We start from the raw sequence: 22,789 nt of genomic DNA, 5'->3' as shown, positions 1-22,789 counted from the left end.
GATTTAACTTTGTCACCTAATATTGCCCTAATTGTCTTTTGGTTTTCGGAAAATATGTTAAGCCCTGTGGGCGCCATATTTATTTGAATGCAATTTACGCATTACGTTATTGCTCGTACTTCTGCCTGGAAGCTTGTGTTGTGATTAGGTAAACGGTGATATATTTCTGTTTCTGAGTTCTCAATATAGAATCCCAGGCCCAATTTGTGCCCCAATTTAGAGCCATCCGTGTGTAGCCATGGATTTCTACGGGTATTTGCTCTAATATTCTGCTTGACCAAGACATTCTAGCTGGGATCAGTGTTTAATATTCTGTGTCTGGTATGCGATCGGACACGTCCGATGATTGTGTATAGCCTTCCAATGTGTCCAGTATACATTGATGACGTGTCCTATAACCGCTTTTGGCCAATTCGCCTAAAGTTATGAGCTGTAAGTGCTGCCTCATATCTTAAGTATGTTTCAATGGGTGGAATATGCAGCAAAGTTTCCAGAGCCTTGGTTGAGGTAGTACTCAAGGCACCACTTACACCCAAGCAGCATGTACGCTGAACTCCATGTGGTAGTTTGATATTACACTTTTTGTATAAAGAAGTCCACTAGATTACCCAGCGATGTGCCTTGTTGATCCTATCTTCTATGTGGTGTCTCCATTGTCTGTCACCGGTGACTTCTTGCCTAGGAAACAGGTTTGGTTCAGTCTACTTAGACATTTTGGTCTTTCTTGTGAAAAGAAAGATTTTCGTCTTCGACGCGTTAACATTGAAGCCTCTCGGTTGAGTTCAGATCAAGCCTTTATTCAGAGTCTCTTCAGCTATTCTACACAAGTAATTTGGATCCTTTCCCATCCAATCGTCTTCATAGCAGACAGGTCTAAGTCCTTTCTCGGTTAGGGTCCTTAGGAGGCTATTAATCGTGGTAACCTAGATTAAACGAGACAATATGCCAGCCTGTGGTATACTGCAAAATACCCTTTTCCTGATATCGTACATCTCGCATCTTATCCATCTGTTCCTTAGCATGTAGTTGATCCAGTTATGGACCAACCAGTCAACATAAAACTGTTCTAAGGATTGTAAAAGAGTATCAGTGTGGACAAGAGTATACAGTTTGCTATCGAAAGATTCACCTATGTAGTGGATAATGTCGTTTATCATTCTGCTTCTATTTTAGGTCTTTGTCTGGTATACTGATTTTAACCATACTATCGACTATCCGTTCCAAGGTTTTAAGTAGGAATGACGTATCGGTCAATAGGACTTATGTGTCGCTTAGCTATGATTTCCTGGTTTGGTTATAAATATTATCCATACATTCTGCCATTTAACGGGGGTTTATGGCAATTTCAAGCATGCAGTGAAAATCTGTGACAGATGTACGGAAACCATAGCTGCCTCCGGGAAAATGCCATCCAACCCTGCAACTTTATAAGGTGCAAAGCTCTTGATTGCCTCCTTAACCATGCCAGATGTAATAACTGTATTAGCCTCCCCTTCCTCCAATATCTGTTCATCTATGGTACTCGATATACCAGGTGTGAAATGAGAGTCCATTAGGAGTTTCATTGTCTCCTCCATATATTCCAGCCTCCTGCCCGATCATACATTCCGGTTGGATATGTGTTTTAGAAAGGAATTTTCGATCTTCGATACATCATTTACGTTATTTACCTGTTCACAGAAAAGTTTCCAGATGTCTCGTTTGGCTTTTCGAAAGATTTTCTTATATTCACCAAGTTTACTACGATACTATGGTCTTTTTACTACATACTATTTGTTTTGATAGATACAAAACGTTCTCTTCTGGATACGCTTCACTCATGGAAATCACTCTAATTTGTATATTTTAACCTCATTAACATACCAACTTGTTTTAATGTAGGGTACGCAAAAAAATCTTAATTTTTCTAATATTTACTTTTGTTATTATTATATACAGTACGAGTTGTTATTGTTACAATTTTTGTTGATTTTCTTTTGTTAAAGTTATGGTTTTTTTATTTATTATTTTATTGTTGTAATTTATAATTAGTTTAGTTTATTTCTTTACTTTTTTTTTTGCAAAATAGCAGTTTATTTTATTATTTTAGAGGCCTTTTTTTTGTTATTTCTTATCAGTTTTTATAAACTTATCTTTTTGTTTAAATTTGTATAAACACCCTATTTCAAATGAACTAACGTTTTAATACCCATAAATGTTAGAATTCAGAGAGAAGGCGTATAAAAACGTTAAATGTTTTAGATAATTTTAATTTAAGAATTTATTTTATTATAACCTGTATTGTTTTAAAGTTTATATATTTAAAACAGCAAGGTCGTTGAAAATTATATTTTAAAATATACTCAAAAATTAGCTTTAACAGCATCAAATTCAACAGATTTTTAAACTGAAACCCTAACTTTATGTACATATATGAGGCTTAAAGTACGATAGTTTAGTATCTAGTATTATGTTATTTATTTAAGAGTAGGGCCGTAAATAGGTCATCTTTACCCTGTTGTATTTCTTATTTGTTAGACATTTTCGTCTTACACTTAATCCTCATTTAAAAACTTACAATAATAGAATCAAATGAATTGTCCAAACGATCAATAGAATTGTTGAATATAATAGTTTGAGAGGTGGGCTATTTGTTACATTAGATCTGAAGAAATACAATTAAGCCATTGTTAGACCTGTTGTTAACTCCTATACCAGAGTCTCTTGTGGGAATCGAACTCATGACCTACGCAGTGACAGACTAGAACAATTATGTATTGATCCTCATTAAATTTAGTTGTCCCCTAATGTATATAAACATAAGCCATAGAACATATTTTAATTAAAAACTAGTGTAAACTAGTATACATACATATTTTTTCTTAAATAATTTTGATAATGATTTATTGTTTATCATGTGATTAACATTAAAAAAAAGTTCTTAAAGCAATAACAATTATTATGTTTTAAAACTAATTATCACCAGTTTATTATAGACGTCTTCTTTAACTTGTCAGATTTGCAGATTTTAATCAGATTTTTAAGTGAAATAGTTTCATTGTTATCAAACTATTGTAAAAGAAAGCGAAAATTAGAACGGGAAAGCCAAAATTAGAAAGGGACACCGTGTCCCGTATACGTTAAAGAGTTAATACGCATCGATTAACTCTTTCCTAAGTGAAATTCTTAAAAAGGAAACTTAGACGAATGTCGGTTACAAGTGCCCGCTTGCTTACCACAAACTGAAATTATCAGGAAATGTGAGACATTAATCCCAGAGAGGAGATTATGATCAAACGAAAGGTTAGAGCAATTGTTACACGGATGGTTCTAAACTGAGAGACAAAACGGGATTCTACATAGAAAACCGAATAACCTAGGAATATAGCTGTGTACCTAACCACAACACTAGCTTCCAGTCGGAGGTTCGTGTTATCATGGAATTGGATTGAATATGAAGCCGTAAGATGTTAACACATTTTCCGATAGCTAGAAGAAAATTAGGGAGATAGCTACTAAGTATAGCTATACAACATATTGATATCAGTTCCCTCGGTAATGATACATGGCGAGATATTCCCATACAATATTGAAGGAATGAATTCAGACAAATGTAGAATATGCGGGGAGGATAGAGAAACTCTGGAACACTTTCTCTGTAATTGGATTATATCTAAATATCTTGGGTGCAAGGTTTTTCCAGTTATTACATCTCTCAGCAACTACGATTGGAAAATTCTAAGGAACTACATACATCTGAATATTAGACAATAATTGTTTTCATAAATCGCTATAAAAGGATTTTTCACTAATATTTTCTGTAAAACGTAGTGCACAAGAGGCCCGATAGCGAATTGGGTACATTTTTCCCAATCTGATGTAATATACATACATCCTCCTTTTATCATAATGCGTATTCCTACTTCTCACTGAATCTATATTTGGGATATTAAATTAGTAAAATCGTTATTTTATGGTCCATTATTGTACTTGTTTTAGATTTTTTTAATTTTTATATCTCACAAAAAGAATGGCCCTACACCCATATTAAAGTACTTTATTTAGTATATCAGAAATTTGTTATTTTTCAAATTACTTTTAAATAAATTTAAATAAAACTCTTCTTGATTACACCTCTCGAACTTACTCATAGATTACACAAATATAGGAATAGGTTTAAAATTCAAAAAGGTACCATTTGATGAACGAAAAAGTACCAGAATGTTCTCTTTTATAGTTTATCATTCTATTAGAATCCTGTGTGTGTTTAATTTTATGTTTATATATTCAATATTACTTAAAAATCAACAAGTAAGAAATTATAGTCGGGCGAGGCCGACCATATAAAACCCTACACCAGTTATAAAAATAAAAAAAGTTTACATAATAAAGCATTTAATTTGAATTGTAATTTTCCTCAGATATATATTTAAGCCATAAATAAGTCATATTTTGAAGGGGGCTTCGTATAGGGGCTAGAGTCAAATGAGGCCCTATCATTATAAGATTCATTAGGGTCATCAAGGCCAGTATAGAACTTGGTTTTGCAGTTTTTTCGTATCTCGAGTATATTAAACATAATTATGAACTTAAAGGGCTTATTCGGGAGGTTCAGTTGTATGAATTAATGGACCGATGTTAACCATTTTCAATAGGCTTCGTTCCTGGGACTATATAAGGTCATGTACCAAATTTCATTGAATTATCTTTAAAATTGCGACCTGTAGTTTGATTACAAGTTTTACAAGCTCTATTCGGGGTTTCAGTTGTATGGGGGCTAGGTGAAATAATGAACCGATCTTAACCATTTTCAATAGGCTTCGTCCCTGGGACTATATAAGGTCATGTACCAAATTTCATTGAATTATCAATAAAATTGCGACCTGTAGTTTGATTACAAGGTTTACATGGACGGACGGACATAGCTAAATCGACTGAGAAAATGATTATAAGCCGATTTGGTATACTTTAAGGTGGATAAACCAATATTATTGTGCGTTACAAACATTAGCACAAACCCAATGTACACTCCACACTAAAGTGGTGTAAGTGTGTATAAAAAGTATCAGTTAAAGAACGAAAAAGTACTAAAAAGTTCCCTCTGCTATGTATATTCCTTCCCATTCAATCGGGTATGTTATGTTAATGTCTGGTTATATTTTATCGTAAGATTAAATTGACAATTTTCATACAAAAATTATTTTAATCGGAAGAATATCTAACGGTTCAACGATAACCGGAGATAGAGTTAACGGGGTTTAGTGTTTTAAGTTTTATATCACAGAAAAGCTTAAACGATACGATTCGGCTTTGAATTGCTCAAAAATAGGTATAAAAGAACCAAATTATTCACTCAAATTTGGTCCTATATAGGGTTTGGTCTGTGAGTTCCAAGTAACACACCATTAAGTGTAACTAAATCTGCCGATTTGTAAAAAATTTATCAAAATTTGTTCAAGTGTAACATTTTTGATGTATCTTTTTCAGTTTATGATATATTAGGTTACCGAATTTACCTGTTTTTACCCTCTAAAAATTCGAGTTTCCAAAAATCCCTACTTAGTGAATATACATGACCAAAAATACATCTACTGTCAAAATGTCATGACTCTAGTTTCAGATGTTGACCCATTGTTTCATACAGCTAATTATCTTAAGTACTAGTTTTCTGGCGGAACACTGCGAATGACGTATTAAAAAGCGTAATAAATTAAAAGAAATTATCAAGAAATTGTAGTTTAAGATCTCATCTATCACGTCGATAAAAACTTAATATACATGAAACTTCAAGAGACATCATGCTTAAGATTAAAACTCAATACATTTGTCACTAATGTTCACACTATTAAATGAATGATATTATATGACTGATAAAGATAAGTAGAGTGATCAAGTTGTAACGAGTTGTATCATGTAAACTACAGTAGCCGATCATGAATTTGAAAATTCCCAACGTGCTTTTCATATTTTCCAACTTTCAAATTATTTTACTCGTAAAACAATCACGTCTAAAAGTGATTTATTTTCTATACTAAAATATGAATCACGATTTTTACCCCCATAACACTAATAACATTCTATTAGCTTATCTGGGTTTTTTTTTTGGTATAGTGCCTACGAACAGACGTCAATAGGCCGTAAAATAAATATTAAGTGTATGAATTTGTGAGTGTGTGTGTGTATTTACACTATAAAACCCTTTTTTTATGAGCATACCGTAAGGGGAGAGATAGAGAGAGTGTTATAGAGAGATGAAGAGCAGAGGAAAGAGAGAGACTGTATTTATTTATTTAGTTATTAAAACCCAGAAGAATGAACGGAAAATAAAACAGTCAAGTTATCTTCATAAGTCTGTTAACAACACACTTGAGGCGTATACTCGATTCATACAACACTCATACGTCAGAGTGATCGTTTCAAGAGTTTGTTGATCGATCTATCTATCTATCGTACGTACTTACGTGAAAGTACAAACACATATAATTCGTGCAATTGTCAATTTTTGTCGATAGTAATGCAGTGAGAGTTTAAAGCGCCAATCGCTCAGCTAGTCGTTCAGTTCGGTCAGTCGGTCGGTCTGTTAGACGAACATTAATTAAGTTTACGGGGAATTAGTTGTTATTAAAAACGAAAAAAACAAAATTTCAAGAATTGGTTTTAAGCGTAACAATATAAATAATGAAATAAAACAAAAACAAAAGTTTAAATATTAAAAACCAGCAAAAACAACATCAATATGAAAATATTTAAAATTCAAACAAAAGAAAACTCAGGTCAACACATGCCCTAAACACAACTGTGACTAAAGCGTCACTAACAACAACGACAACAACAACAAAAAACTATTAACTGCATCTGCCTAAGCGGTTAAATTCCTCTTATTGTTTTTGTTATTTACCTTTGTGTTTTTGTAGTTGTTTTTATTATTATTTTTTGTTTTTTTTTTTCTTCTTTATAATAATAAAAACAAACAGTGTAAACAATTGAAGTGTCTAGTTTTTTTGTTTTTAAAAATTTATTATTTTCTTTTGTTCATCTTTATAAAACTCAAAATTTTTTTATTTAATATTTTTATCATAATAAATTTTCGTACGCGTTTGTGGTTGTTTTATCGTAAATTTATCTCTTGTAAAGTAATTGTTAAAGTGAAAATGTTAAATATTTATTGTCGCAGTCGCATCATATTCTGTATTTTGCGTCGGAGTCGTTACAAATGTTTGTTAAATAATTGACAACATAGCAACAGTTTAAAAAGGTTAATTATTATTATTTTCATATTATTATTATTTATTTTAATTTTTTTTTCATTTTATTATAAACATAAACTTTAACATATAGTTAATATAGTATTAATTTTATATTTTTTATTAACTATATTTACTTATATCCATTTCCACAAAAAGTGTACATTGTTGTACAGAAATTTTTGGTATTGTTCTGTTCTGTACAATGTTCTGTATATCTATGTACTATATCAAATGAAAGTTGTTTTGAAGACCTTTTCAATGAGATATATTTCATACATAATTGTTTTTTCGGCAAATTTTACACATTTTAACTAAGCTTTCCGCAAGTTCTTCCACAAAATTCTTCCACAAAAAAATATTTTTTGAAAGTTTACATCAATTATAAGCAATTCATTTTTGTTCATTAAAAGTGGCAACTCAGCTTTGAAGAAAAACATGCATTTTTGAGTAGGCGGCGGCGTTGCTTGCCAAAATATGGCCGGCGACCAGCCGCCGCCGTTTCTTTTGCTTTAAACCATCTTTGGTCCAGAAAGTGTTTCATCATTCAACAGCATCCTGGTCTATATATAACTTCACACGAGCGGCAATGACATTCACCCCTATCGCCAAAAGCAGTGAAATTTTTGTTCCCTTGAAATTTTCATTCCCCTCAAAGCTAAAGTTGCTATCGTGTACTTGTTGTGAACAATTCATTCACAATAGTTGATTTTGTATGCAACAGCTGTTCAAAGTTTACAAAATTCCATCAACAAACTTCACAACAGGGGAATTTTTTTCACGACAAAAATGTTTCATATTATTTCATGCTACGGGGTTGAGACCTGCCACTCAACTTGTCGGGGCAATTATTATCGCTGTAATGTGTTGCCGAATCAACAGGGCCATCTCAGTAGTATGGTTGCGCGGGCTTTTAAAGGATAAGGAATACACTGAAATGGGTCATTAGTTGATGGGGAATGCATTTTAAATAATGCAATCTTTCATGATATCTAAAGGATAGTCATCTTCCGGTATACCGGATGATGTTGGGGTTGTCGCCCCTTCTTTTGACTTTAGATTGCTTTTTCCTTGTCGGGGTTTACATTGGGATTGATTCCATGCTGTCTGTCATTCCGCGACGGGTCTACTATGGCAAGAGATTAGGTAGCTCGAGTACCTCAGCAAAGTGCTTGTACATGGAACGGCACAGCCATGTACAAAAATTGCCAGGGGCGCGTGGTAGACCGTTCTCAAATCTACCCAGTGGGTATAAAAGACCACCGTGAAATAAGGACGTCAAGGAAGGTGTTCACGTTAAGCATTAAAACATTCTTCCTATGGATTCTAATATATGTGTTTTCCTTATACTTACAACAACAATGTGGGGAACTTCAAAAATGTAGAAGTTATTAGATTGGATTATTGAGAACGCTAAGCACTACTATCAAAATATTGACCTTTTGTGGAGAAGTTAAAAAGGGGCTTCATGTTCCTAAACTATTTTTTGGCCATTCAATATAATGTTATTTGTTAGAAAATGGTCACTTTTGAAAACGTTGTTATATTTTTATATTTATATTTTTATATTTATTAGTGTCACAGACCCCCTAGAATGTATCTTTGGACACATACGGGTATCATTTGGAATATGGAAAATTCGACATCTAATTAAGTCTTCTTTTTGTTACCAATTAAACAATCCTATAATGTCATGAATATTCCGTGATGTATTCATTCACAATAGTTGACTTTGTTGTCATGAATATTCCGTGATGTATTCATTCACAATAGTTGACTTTTTTCATAACAGCTTTTGATTCAAATTCAATGGGAAGTTTTCAAGTAAATTTTTATTTGTGTTACAGTTGAACTGTCTAAAAAAATATCGCAATTTTTTTCCAAAATCGGTGTAATTTATTTCAGATACTTTTTTATTGTTGCACATGTTTTGCACTATACTGTATATTATTTAAACAAAGGAAATGTTTAGTTCCTTTTGCACTATTTCAAAATAAATTTGAAATTTTTTACTTTTGTTTAAATAATCTTAGAAAAATATTCACTTTTATTTGTTGTTTTAAATAAAAATTGTCTTTTAATATTATAAAATATTTAAAAATAATCTTCAAACATTCCAAAAAATGTTTTCTTAAAAGAACAAACATATTATTTAAAAATTATGATTTTGTATATAAAATACTTTTTATAAGATATTGTAAAAATAAAGAAATATTTCAACTTACAGTGAATTGCATAAAGCAGTAGCAGAAACACTAAATCCCATTTTATGATTATCTCACACATGATAAAATTTAATTTACAATTATAGAATTAAAAATGAAAATAATAACAACACACAATAGATATGATTATGCACGACAAGTTAAAAGAAATAATAACAAAATCTTATGAAATACAAAATTAAATTTTAGAAGAATTTTCCATCGTTACTTTTTGGAACTTTTCAAGTTGATTAAGTGCCATCGACTAGTCTTACTCGAGGTATAACGGTTGAATAACGAAAAACAAATAATTAATTAAATAAAATATAAGAAAATAATTAAAAATAATATATAATATTAATATAATATATAATATTAATATTATATATATAATAATAATCACAAACAATTACAATTAAAAATCTGTTTTTAAATCTTGTATCACGTGCTATTTTGTTGGTGTTATTTAGTACTTTTATTTGTTTATAATTATTTATATAATAGATCCTCAAAGTGAATAACTGATGATCAATTTCACGTTTTTAACACGCTCGAAGTAAGATCCCTAAATTTAAAATGAAATATTACACAAAAATTTTCCTTCACATTTTTATAAATTTTCGGAAAAAATTAACAAAAATCTGTTCTTTAATAACTTAACATAAATTTGATTTGTGGACCTGCTGTTAGTTTTTTTTTTATAATTTGAAATAAAAATCTTTTAATAAATCTCATGTTTATGTTTAAAAATAAAGAGGACTTTAAACCTCAACTTTAATTTCACGTGCTCTAATCTGTAATATATAATATTTTCCTAATCTTCAAATTTATTCCAGGCAAACAATTTTGCCAAACAATAGTAAATCTAAAAATAAATTTATTTCATAAATTATTGCTCTCGCTAAATATATAAATAATAAAAGATTAAAGTTTATCTTTAATAAAAATCCCCTTAAAAAAGTTTCTGTCTTTCGTTCAAATCAAAACTTTTTTGAAACTACCAGACTTCATGACTGGGTTCTGGACTTAATTAACATTATACTTTGTTCTTAATAATCAATATACGTGACATTTTATTAAATTATGTGAAAATAATAAGTTTAAATATTACTTATTGATTGACACCTATATAACAGATGTCGAGAATATATTATAAAATATGGAATATTACTAAACAAAACAAAATTTTAAAACTATTATCGTGAATAATAGTTTTAATTAGTTGCTATGGGAAATTTGTTGTTTAATAAAAATTTTATTAAAAAAATATATACGATTAAATATTTATTATAGTTAATTTTTAAAAATATTAAAACAATCGAAAAACATTTTCTATAGTCTTAATTTATAGAATCAGAGAAGAGGTATTACATATAACTATAGTATATGTTTAGAAGGGCATATAAACGAAATTCTGAATTCGAGAGTTTCGGACGAGCACTACTATTTTTCACACCATAAAAATACAAAAATACAACATAAAATTCTACGGCCAGCACCAAAGCCGATAACATTTCTGAATAAGTCTAATACTAATTGGACAATGTTCGGGTCTTTACTAAAGAACCGTTTAGGACGGGACACTTTTCAATGTCGAAATAAAGAGGATATAGACACCAAAGTGGAAACGTTCACAAGTGCCTAGGTTGAATCGTTCGAGGACATGAGAAACCCTGAGTAACAGAGAAGATCCGAAACCTTGGGAAGATTTTTCGTAAACTATTTAACCCACGCTTAAAAAACTGGGATGAGTATCGTAGGAAACTGGACTACTGGAAATTTTTCTGACGTATCGAAGATAACAAATTCCTATCAAAAACTCATGATCGATGAGATGGGCAAGCGGCTGCAGAATATTGAGGAGACAATGAAACTCTTAATGGACGACTCTCATTGCTCACCTAGTATATCGGGTACTACAAATGAACCGATATTAGGGGAAGTTAAGGGTAACACAGAGATAGTTATTACAACTGGCATGGTTAAGAATTTCAATCAAAAACTTTGCAGCCTATGAAATCTTATAAAGCTGCAGAACCGGATGTTATTTTTCCCGCCACTTTTGCAGATGAAGGCGGGATTGGTTTCCTTACATCTGTTACATACATTTAAATGACCCGATGCCTAGAGCAGTTCTATGTTCGAATGGTCCGTCCACTTGCAGTCTACACATATAGAGATCTAATGGCAGGTTTAATATTAGAAATAAATCATTCTTTATGTTCGCCATTTCGCATTATTGGAGCTAATGTCCATGGTCCTCCCTATGGATTTCCTGCATGCGAAATAGCAATAGCTAACTTAGAAGCTTCCTCTTGGACTTTCCAATAGCTTAGAATCTAGGTCGAAGTCCAAATATTTTACACTGTCCGTCGTGGTAGCGGAAATGAAGAAAGCCTATATCTCTTTGAAAATAGAACGAGTCCAGATTTTCCAATATTGACACCAAGAACACTATTAGAACTTCAACGCCTAAATCACCTTAGTGCAGTTTGTAAGCATTGATAAATAGTGGAATGATCTTTACAAGATATCCACAGGAGAGGCGACTGAGTGTTATTACCTATATTAGATATTATGATTCTTTTTGTCGGCTGATGAATCAGGAAATCGGTTGACTAACCAACAATCTCTTCATTGGCGATAAAACCGTTTCTGACTGCACATTATTAAAGGGTCTTTCGATGTCAAAGAAGGCATATTCTAATTGCCCGAAAGGTTTGTCAATCGAACCTACAAATGAGTGGAGAGAAGATTCAACAGATGCCTATAGTCGGTTAGGATCTATCGATCTGAGATATAGATCAATGATCCGTTCCAAGGTTTTCATTTGGAAGGATGACAGACTGAGGGCTCCGAAATCCTTCAATTTAACGAGGGATGCCTTCTCTCCTTTGGACTGAAGACCATTACACCCACCTCTATTAAGGCCGATTATATCTGAATTAGACAGAATCTAATAATAATGATACGGGTCAAAGCTATCAAGGGCCATAAAAATACCTAGATTTTTTTCTTCCAGCTCCTCTATGATATCGGCAAGCAGAAGCTCGAGGATCTTCTTACTTCTGGTGGTTCAGTTGCCATAATTCTTTTCGATGTTAGCTCGTGAGAAGTTTTAGGTTCCCATTATCTAACTATTGAAAAATATTAAAAATTTTATTGTGGATCTATCTCTGATTCATTTGATTTTAAATTTTCGTTTCAAGTTTTAAAAAATTACATAATTTTAGTTTTTTATGAAGTGCTTAACTACTAGTTATCATTTAATTAACATGATATCTATTCTATCTATTCTTTTTTTCAGTTATACTCAAACGTAGGACACCGGTGTGCCAATTTGCCTCACCATTGGACGTTGATATTCATAGCAATCCGCAAGTAAGTTTATATACTATTACCACACTATTTTTCTAGATGTATCTTCTAAATTCCATGGACTAAATAAGTGTTGTTAGTTTTTTGTTGGCTTAATAATAAAACTTCGATCCCATAATCGTAACAATCTCAATCGTCACCAAATAAAAACACGTCACCACACTCGGCATCTTATCGTCAAAAACTCCGTTTATAATGGGCACTCATATTATGCGTGATTAGCACGTGTTACGCGTAAGTGTGGTCCCATACACACATACATAGATACAACTGAAATAATTCGCATAGATTCTTTTTTGCCTAAATTTTACCTTTAAATTATAGCGAATATTATGCAGTATATTTTTGTCAAATCTGTTTTTTCTTGTTTTGTTTTTGGGAATTTAATGTTTGTCCTACTGATAAGCATAGTCGGTAGATTGTCTCAGTAAATACACTGGACTACAAATTTTTTTGTCTTGTCGCTTAAAAATGAAACATTAGTTAAACTTTTAGTTCAAGAACTCTTGCAAATCCTGATCGTTTTAGTTTGTCGTTAAGATTAATGTTTTTACTCGGGATTACATCTGCGGATGTTAATCTACGATCTATAGAACGTTTCTGTTTCTTTATCAATGATTTTGTTATAAATCTGAGGAATCTGTGTTGCCTAGTGTATTTTTGCTCGATTCATGTGTTTTGTTTTTGTTGCACGTGATGTGACAAAGCATTTATTATTACTTTTTTTTGTTCGCTATTTTGATTTATTTTTGCTAAATTTAGGCGCAAACAAAAATAATAACAATGCAGTATTTAGATTAAAAATTATTCTTCCACACACATACATACATATATTTTGGAAATTTATTATTGAAAATGCTACTGTCATGAAAATAATAGATTTTATTTACCTTATTTTGTGTAAATTGGTTGTCAATTGAAAAGAAATATTTATTTTGCATGAACGTTATATTTCATTTAGTCCTAATTGAAAACAAATCACAAGTGATAAGAATTTCAACAACAAAAAATACCCCATTTGTTGACGAAATTATGAGAAATGACAAATAATGTATTTAGAAAATCAGGCGAATAAATCTTTACAAATTGAACTAAGTAATAGGAATTTCATATATATGATTTTTTTTTAAATAGAGAGAAAATTCATGTTTAGTTTCATAGTTCATAGTTCAGATCTTATCAGTTAAGGGAAAAAAATCAATAAGTTCTTCACACCTGGTGTTCAGATTTAATTTTAAATTTAAAAGTTACGAAGTTAAGTTTGAATTTAAAATATAATTTTTGAATAGAATTAGGACCAGAAGAACAATTTCTACCCTTTCGTTGAGTTTGCCAACTCCTCGAATGCGGTTTTTATGAAAGATTAGTGCTCGTTGCACACTTTCTACGATCTGGACTCCCTGTAAACATTAGACGTCATCGAAAGCAGCAACGTTATTATCCTTACAACGTGCGAGTTCATCAACTAATGCGTGCAGGATCTTCTACTTCAAAGACAGCCATTTATCCTTAATAATTTTCCTTTAAGTTAGACTAAGATCTATGTATGATAGTCACTTGCTTTGTGTCTTACTTTTTCTGTGCCGTCAGGTTGCATGATCTTAAAGGAAGTCAAGAACGCACAATACGTCTTGAAATTTCCCAGAGGGTATGGCAAAGCTATGAAAGTGTTACTCTTCTGAGCAATGCAAGGGCTCAGAAAAACGGAGCATTTTATAACACTGTCAAAGTGAAAATCCCAATAGCTATAAGTGCTCAATAATTGCGATCTCAGAGTACTAACGGGATTACTTACTAGACATTGTGGTGTCAGATACCGTCAATTCACTCTAGACACCTCTACAACGATTCTATGCAGATTCTGTGGCCTACAAGAGGAAACATCAGAACACATATTCTATGTAACTGCCCATTACTAGGGTCCCGCACAGCTAAGATTTTGGGTGATGCCTTACTAACCCATCAATTCACTCTAGACAACTCTATAACAAAACTATGCAGATTCTGTGGCCTACAAGAGGAAACATCAGAACATATTCTATGTAACTGCCCATTATTAGGGTGCCGCAGAGCTAAGTTTTTTGGTGCTGCCTTCCTAATATCTTCAATCTCTCATCAACTAAACCAGTTGAAGAATCCGTAATTGGTCCACCTTTGCAGGGCCATATTGGCATTTTTCAGGTGCTTAGAAGATGTGGGCAACTCCCCTTTGGACTTTTAACTGAACTGATTGTAATTTTCCACATTTAGCTGCTGTCATGGGTGAAGGTTTGATCCTTGAATTCAGGAGAGGTATCGTTCGAATCTATGTTGCCCTGTCTAATCAGTCTGGGGACCCCGGTAACAGTGTTGACCAAATCAAATCCGTGATATCTATTTGGTTAGTTTGGAGATTTTGGCATGTTAACCTCAAAGATTTTAGCACCTTGGATCAAGGAATAGGGTCGTATTTTTCTTTTGTCATTCAAAATACCAAACTTAGGATGTAAAAACGGACAGAGGAACGTGAAACCTAGAGGGAGCATATCCGCCCTTGGCATGGGAAATAGACGCCTAAGCTCCTGCAGTATATCTGCGTATACTAAAAGTTTCTTCCGAGAGGAATCCTAGATTAAGGATTAAATTGTTGGTGGTTAAATTTTACTGAACGATGGCAATCGGTAGTTGAAAGTTGAGCGATGATAATCAGGAGATAAGTGTTAAACGGCAGAGTTATTAGGGAATCGGTTTGGTGTTAGTAGTGTAACCAGGAAACTAGTGAAATGTTTGCTATAAGATTTTGTTTTGGCGAAATGAGGTGTTTAATTAGAAAATTTCTAAGTTAAAACGAAGAACTACGACAAAATCCACAATAGTTTAGTGGCTCTTGAACTCGACCATTAATACGAATACCTAAAAATTTTTCTTCTTCAACTGTATGTAATTGCTGAAGAGGGTTTGGCTGAACCTTGAATACATGCTGGATATTCGTTGGGTGCGGCACGGTCTATGCGTGACCAGTAGGCATTAAGTCTGTAGTTCCATTTTGATGTTAGTTGTGCCAGAACTATTCTTACTTTCCGCGGCAGGTTTTCTTCTGTGTCTGCTATAGGCGGTGGGCGACCTCCAAAGTACCACATTCACGCAGAAACCTGCAACCGCGGAATTGATGCCGTCTCTATGGATGTCGTTCAAAGCTGACATATACTAGGAATAATCTTTTGGATCCTGCACTTAACTGCGTATGTTTTCCATCCTGACATTCCTCATGGGAGCATCGAACTGTGTGATGTTAAAGTACGGATGACTCCTCCGATGACATCCCAGAAGGAACTGTTTGTTCCTTGACTGGGAGGACCTTTGTATACTCGGATAGAGGTTATATGTAGGCAGCCTGTTACAGTCCTTAGGGCAGCATTTTGGCAACTTTGAATGTTTCACTTTCTGTTTCCGAATGTTTCTACATTCCTCGACAGCCAATTCTACGTACCGATATGACTCGAATTGTTCGGCCAAGGGCTGCCAACTTCAGCAACAACAAGAAAAACCGGTGGTCGTTAACTTCGCTGTGATGTCGCACCATCCACTCCACTTCATACATGTTGGTATTAGGTATGATGGAAAGCACTTTACTGGCCCAAAGACTTTAATAAAACACTAAAATTTTAATATATTTTAAATAAAAATTAAATAATTTATTTTTTTATTTTCTAAATTTCAGAGTGTTGTACTCGAAGGAAAATATTGGAAACGACAATTGGCCGTTATAAAAGCCGAGTATAGAAAATGGAGAAGAAATTATAAATCAAAAGTCACAGGATGTTTAATTTATGACACGGTAAGTTTATACTTCCATATATTAAATTATATAACTACAATTGTGTATAAATGATCAAAAAAAAAAAAATATATATAGAAAGCTGTTTTCAAAAAAAAAATTTCAAATTAAATAGATTTATGTTTGCTTTTTAAGTATTTTGGTAGTATTTTCCATATCTTTAAATTGCACCAAAATGACCATATAAGTGAAAACGGCGGTAAAAAGCTAAGAAAAAAGAAATAACAAAGTTTAAAAGATTAAGTTAAAGCTTGTTATCAGGGCTAAAGTTTCTGCTTACCTTAAATAAGGTGCTGCGGTCCAACGAAAAGAAACCATAAGCGGTTAATATCGGTTTGGGACGAAGATTTTTCCAAAGAAATTTATCAATCTGTAAATTAATAAATTTTAAATATAAAGCTCTATATTGAATTAAACAATTTATTCAAGATTTACCATTTGATCCAAACTCGTTTTGGTGCGAGGGATTCGAGCCAAGATTTGTGCTGTCTTTTGGGCCTAAAAGAAAGAAATTTAAATTGTACAATTACTTTAGGCAAGAACAAGGTAACAAGACATATAGTAGGTACCTCCTTATCAATATCATTTGCCCATATAGCTTTAACAAAAATTATTAAGGGTGGCAAGGAATACAGAAATGTTTGAGTGAGAACTTGTAAAGATATGAAAAATTTTTGATGCAACCATTCGAATTCCACAGTTGTTACGAAAAATAAAGCCGATATACTGGTCAATGTAAAAGCAGATTGTAAAACAAACACAAAACTATAAACCAATTGTAAATCTTGACTACACATGGCCAACAGCTGATTACGAAGTGTTAACCATTTCATTAGTTCCTGTGTAGACCTGGCCATTTGTATGGAGTCATTTAAATATATCATTGACTCAACTGCTACAAAAATTAGGCAACTAAAACAAGTCAAATAAATGCTGCTATAGGTAAAATATATACCCAAAACTACCACACTGCAAATGTACATACTCCATGAATAACTGCTGGTCCTGCCCACCATTATCATATTTCCAATAAACAAAATAATTAATATTACATTCAATTGATATTGTCTATAAAACCGTCTAATAATACGTTTATTAACCTCTTCATTATTGATGTGTTCAGCAAATTGAAAAATCTGTTCGAAAATGTTCATATTTCTAAAGCGAAATACATAAAACACAGTGCTCAATATCAGTTGGATGCCAGCACTCTCTAGAAGTTGTATTAAAATCAATATATTGCCAGTATTGCTGGAATCAAAGACCTTTAAAACATCCGAAAATGATAAGATACACAGCAGCATAAAGAATATTTCCATAACCACTACACAGTGGGGCAGAATGGAAATTTTTTGGAAATAAATCTGGCATTTCTAAACGGCTGATCCGATCTGGATAAAATTTGGCGTGAGCGTAGCCAAGGAGTATTCGAGTTTAAGTTTTGAAGATGAACCCTGCAGATGCCCCAGGGACGGCGCTGTGGCGGCTCAAAGTAGGGTACCTACGACATGTAAAATTTTTAAACTCGTGCCATTTTTTTGTTTTTCACCCAAATACAAAGATTTTTATATTTTGTGAAAGCGCTCGTCGAGATCTTGAAAAAACATGCTTGGACATACTACTTATCTCTTATAATATCCGAGTTATAGGCATTTAAAAATTTAGTGATACAAAATTTACCATACCTTGGTCCGCCTTTTTTTGAATACCGGGCGTAATTTTGGACCAAATGGACTCAATTGTTAGTTAGACAACAAAATTTCCAATAATATACAAAAAATTTCAGATCAATATCATTTACTGATCTAAAAATATACGTTTTTTAATTTAAAAATTCAAAAAATTTTAGATTTTTGGCGTTTTTTTGCCAAAAATGTGTCTTAACTCTTTTATTAATAAAATAAAATTTTCTTTAAGAACATATAACAATTTTATAGTTTTCTAAAAGGTATCTTTACGCAGAACGCTTTGGCGTAAAAAACTTGTCCTATTTTTTGAAAATGTTGCCACTGCGTCCTTCCGAATGTGACCTATTTTTTATCAAAACTTCAACTTTGGGCGACATGTTCTAAAATCCCAAAGCTGGGATCAGAAAACTGAAAGCACTTTTGGAAACCTCAATATGTTTTCTATTTACTCCAAAAGTATTTTCCCAGCCCTGAAAGAAATGTGGACCCTATGGGCAAAAAAGTAAAAAATCCCATTTTTGGGATTTTCATTCCTATTTTTGGGAATTGCGGGATGCCCTTTGACCTTTTCAATTTTTTTTTTGCATTTTCTTATTTTAAATGACAAATTTAACAAGCGTTGAAAATTTCATTGAGTTTTGTTCATAAATAAAGATTTTGTCATATATTACATATTTGTTTAATTTCTAAAACTATGATTTATATCAAAATTTTAATAGGATCGCAGATAGCTACAACAATTTAGTCCATATTTATCCCTTAATATCATTTTTTAGTTAGATATGGAAATTCTCGACCCTTTACAAAAAATTTCAAGCCAATATCTCAATTACATTCAAAAATATGTTCATTTAAACCTGTGTCCTTTAATTTCATCTTTTTCATATTTTAGTATTAAGTATGACAGAACATATTTAAATCTTATATTTACCTATTTTCTATTTGTTTGCTTATCCTTATAATTGAAAGGTCCTATTATGCTTAAATTTTCAAAAATTTATAACTATTTTTTACCTAAATTTTTTCGACAGATCATTTCGTTCTGTTTCGTTTATGATCATGTAGGTAAAAGTATACAGGTAATGATAATTTCGATTCATTCACTAATAAGAAATATCAATGACTGAATTACAGGTTATAGTAATATAGTCCTAAATGTTAATAGGTAGACAATTTGTAATTTTTTACTTTGAAATACCTGTATCGGAAATGACAAGAATTGGTATATAAGTAAACTTCTTAGATTTTAAGTACCATATTTAATAAATCTACAATGAAGATTACATTAAACGAAGAGTTGTGTTCCGTTTTATGGAATGTATCTTCAAAAGGGCCAGAAAGAATTGAAGACATTTCAAATTATATAAAAACTACATATAGTAGAAAAGTAGACAAAACAGGCATATCAAAAATTGAAAACTTTTTAAAACTTTTTGATGTAAAAAGTAAGTCTGTGGATGGAAATCAAAAGAAATTTCTATTAAAATTTTGTAGTTGGATGGAAACTACTACGGAAATCTCAACTTACAACACATCAACAGGAGCGCCTTGCAAGTCATACGAAGACTTATGTTCAAGGTCAAAAAAAAAAGAGGGTCACACAAAAACTTTTTTCAATCTCAAATGAGGAAATTGCTGATACATTTAACGAAATGCTGAAAAAGGAAAACCAACCTATGGATGTCGTACATATTGCAACTATTCTTCCTAATGCATCACCAAAACGACTTAAGCGAATTGTGGAAAGTATACCAACTCCAACATCACAATCAAATTTTACTGAAGAGGAAGCAATAGCGCTTATGTTGGAACTGGGTCTCAGTCGAAATAAGTACCAAATATTAAGGAAAGCTCTGCATGAAAAGGACACAATATATTACCATCATAGAAGGCGATCTTGGAAAAAAACAAACTATCCTACCATCACCTATTGCTGTTAATGATGTGGAAGCGTGTATTGATATATCATCTTTGCTCGAAAACACAGGATCAAGAATTGTGTCAGACTTTTCAGAAGACCAACTAAGGAAAATTCATAACTGTGATGTTGTCTTAATATGTAAGTGGGGAAGTGCTTATCAGCACTTCCAGAATACAAACAAGCTTGTAAAAGTCGGACATTAGCAGACTACAAAAGTGTATTTATGTCATCATTAGTGCCATTACGAATTCGTTCATATTCCCTTAATCCATCATCGTCAAGCATCGGAATTTCATTTGAAGATATATATATCAATACAACTCCGGGTTCAAAAAATTTTTGTAGACCCATTGGATTTGAACATATAAAGGAGTCAAAGAAAACAACAAAAGATTTAGTGGAATATTTAAAAGATGAAATAAATGCACTGGAGCCCATTTGCATAAAAATAAAGGAATTCTCTATTAACGTATCATATCAGCTAAGCTTAACAGTGATTGATGGAAAGGTCAGCAATGCCATAACAGAAACTTCTTCCTTCTGGAGATGCTCAATATGTAATGAGAAAAAGTCGCAATTCTCAAATATAAACAAAAGCAGAAGTATTAATGAAGAACACCTGTCTTTCGGAATTTCACCACTTCATGCCAGAATACGATCCTCAAATATAGAAGTGTGCCAGAGAATCTTACTAAATCAACAAAAAATAATGAAGAATTGAAAGAACTGAGAGCTGCGGAAAAGAGCAGAATCCAAGAAGAATTTAAAGTTCAGATGGGATTAAACATCGACAAACCACTTTCAAGTTGCGGTAGTACAAATGACGGTAATACGGCGAGAAGGTTTTTTCGTGATTTTGAAATTACTTCAAAAATAACTGGAATCGACAAGGAGTTGCTTCGAAGAGTTAACACTATTTTAATGGCACTGAATATTAAATATAAAATTAATGGAAATCGATTTGGGGAATATACATCTGAAATTTCTAAATTACTTGTATCTCTGTATCCATGGAGGGAACTAACACCAACAGTACACAAAGTATTGTGTCATGGTCAAATAATAATTGAATCGAATATTCTTCCACTTGGAGAGTTAACAGAAGAAGCCCAGGAAGAGAGGAATCGAGATTTTAAGCATGTTCAACTATTCAGCTCAAGAAAATGCTCCAGGCAATCACAGAATGAATATATTTTTAATAGTTTACTTCTATCTTCTGATCCTGTTCTTTCAACTATGCGAAAAATATGGATTTGTTATGAAACTCTATCATCTCAAAACAAGGAAGATTTAAAGGACTTATATTACCTTCTGGATATGTATACCGATATGACAGATTATTTTATAGAAAATAAGTAGTGTTAGGAATTAACTATATAAGTAGGTTGTAAGAATTAATTGTATTATGTTTAAGATAAACATTTCAAATAAAAAAAGCTATTATACTAACTGATGATATTGTATTAAATTGTGTTTTATATTTCGGTGGGCGGGAAAGGTGGTTTGTGTGGGGTGATTTAGGTGTTGTTGTGCGTGGCTCATAATAAAATTATAACTTTTTATTGTATATACAATGTTATAGTCTTTAATAAAATAATTAACGAAATAATTTTAAAAATTGTCCAAATATTTTATTCAACACCAAATGTATGTTCTGTCATACTTAATACTAAAATATGAAAAAGATGAAATTAAAGGACACAGGTTTAAATGAACATATTTTTGAATGTAATTGAGATATTGGCTTGAAATTTTTTGTAAAGGGTCGAGAATTTCCATATCTAAAAATGATATTAAGGGATAAATATGGACTAAATTGTTGTAGCTATCTGCGATCCTATTAAAATTTTGATATAAATCATAGTTTTAGAAATTAAACAAATATGTAATATATGACAAAATCTTTATTTATGAACAAAACTCAATGAAATTTTCAACGCTTGTTAAATTTGTCATTTTAAATAAGAAAATGCAAAAAAAAAAATTGAAAAGGTCAAAGGGCATCCCGCAATTCCCAAAAATAGGAATGAAAATCCCAAAAATGGGATTTTTTACTTTTTTGCCCATAGGGTCCACATTTCTTTCAGGGCTGGGAAAATACTTTTGGAGTAAATAGAAAACATATTGAGGTTTCCAAAAGTGCTTTCAGTTTTCTGATCCCAGCTTTGGGATTTTAGAACATGTCGCCCAAAGTTGAAGTTTTGATAAAAAATAGGTCACATTCGGAAGGACGCAGTGGCAACATTTTCAAAAAATAGGACAAGTTTTTTACGCCAAAGCGTTCTGCGTAAAGATACCTTTTAGAAAACTATAAAATTGTTATATGTTCTTAAAGAAAATTTTATTTTATTAATAAAAGAGTTAAGACACATATTGGAAATTTTGTTGTCTAACTAACAAGAAAAAATTGAGTCCATTTGGTCCAAAATTACGCCCGGTATTCAAAAAAAGGCGGACCAAGGTATGGTAAATTTTGTATCACTAAATTTTTAAATGCCTATAACTCGGATATTATAAGAGATAAGTAGTATGTCCAAGCATGTTTTTTCAAGATCTCG

The 22,789-nt window shown here is 32.1% G+C and overlaps 2 protein-coding genes across 3 annotated transcripts in view; one reads left to right on the top strand and one right to left on the bottom strand.

Annotated features, from left to right (window-relative positions):
• Positions 1–9,681, bottom strand: part of LOC119604332 (activating transcription factor of chaperone) — a 72,549-nt gene extending 62,868 nt beyond the window's left edge. Inside the window, exon 1 of the mRNA XM_037956898.1 lies at positions 9,449–9,681. The gene's annotated coding sequence lies outside the window, so the exon portion shown is untranslated. The remainder of the gene's footprint in view (positions 1–9,448) is intronic.
• Positions 1–22,789, top strand: part of LOC119604331 (protein WBSCR14 homolog) — a 63,220-nt gene that overhangs the window by 15,976 nt on the left and 24,455 nt on the right. For both annotated transcript variants that reach the window (XM_037956896.1, XM_037956897.1), the window contains exons 4-5: positions 12,735–12,808; positions 16,506–16,622. In XM_037956896.1, the coding sequence (XP_037812824.1) occupies positions 12,735–12,808; positions 16,506–16,622 (191 nt within the window). The remainder of the gene's footprint in view (positions 1–12,734; positions 12,809–16,505; positions 16,623–22,789) is intronic.

The sequence above is a fragment of the Lucilia sericata genome, unplaced genomic scaffold, assembly GCF_015586225.1.
Source record: "Lucilia sericata isolate MDLA Ls3-8-SP2 unplaced genomic scaffold, ASM1558622v1 Contig000383F_arrow, whole genome shotgun sequence".
NCBI lineage: Eukaryota > Metazoa > Arthropoda > Insecta > Diptera > Calliphoridae > Lucilia > Lucilia sericata.
Note: the sequence above shows the minus strand (reverse complement) of the source record. Positions and strands in the feature narration are given on the sequence as shown.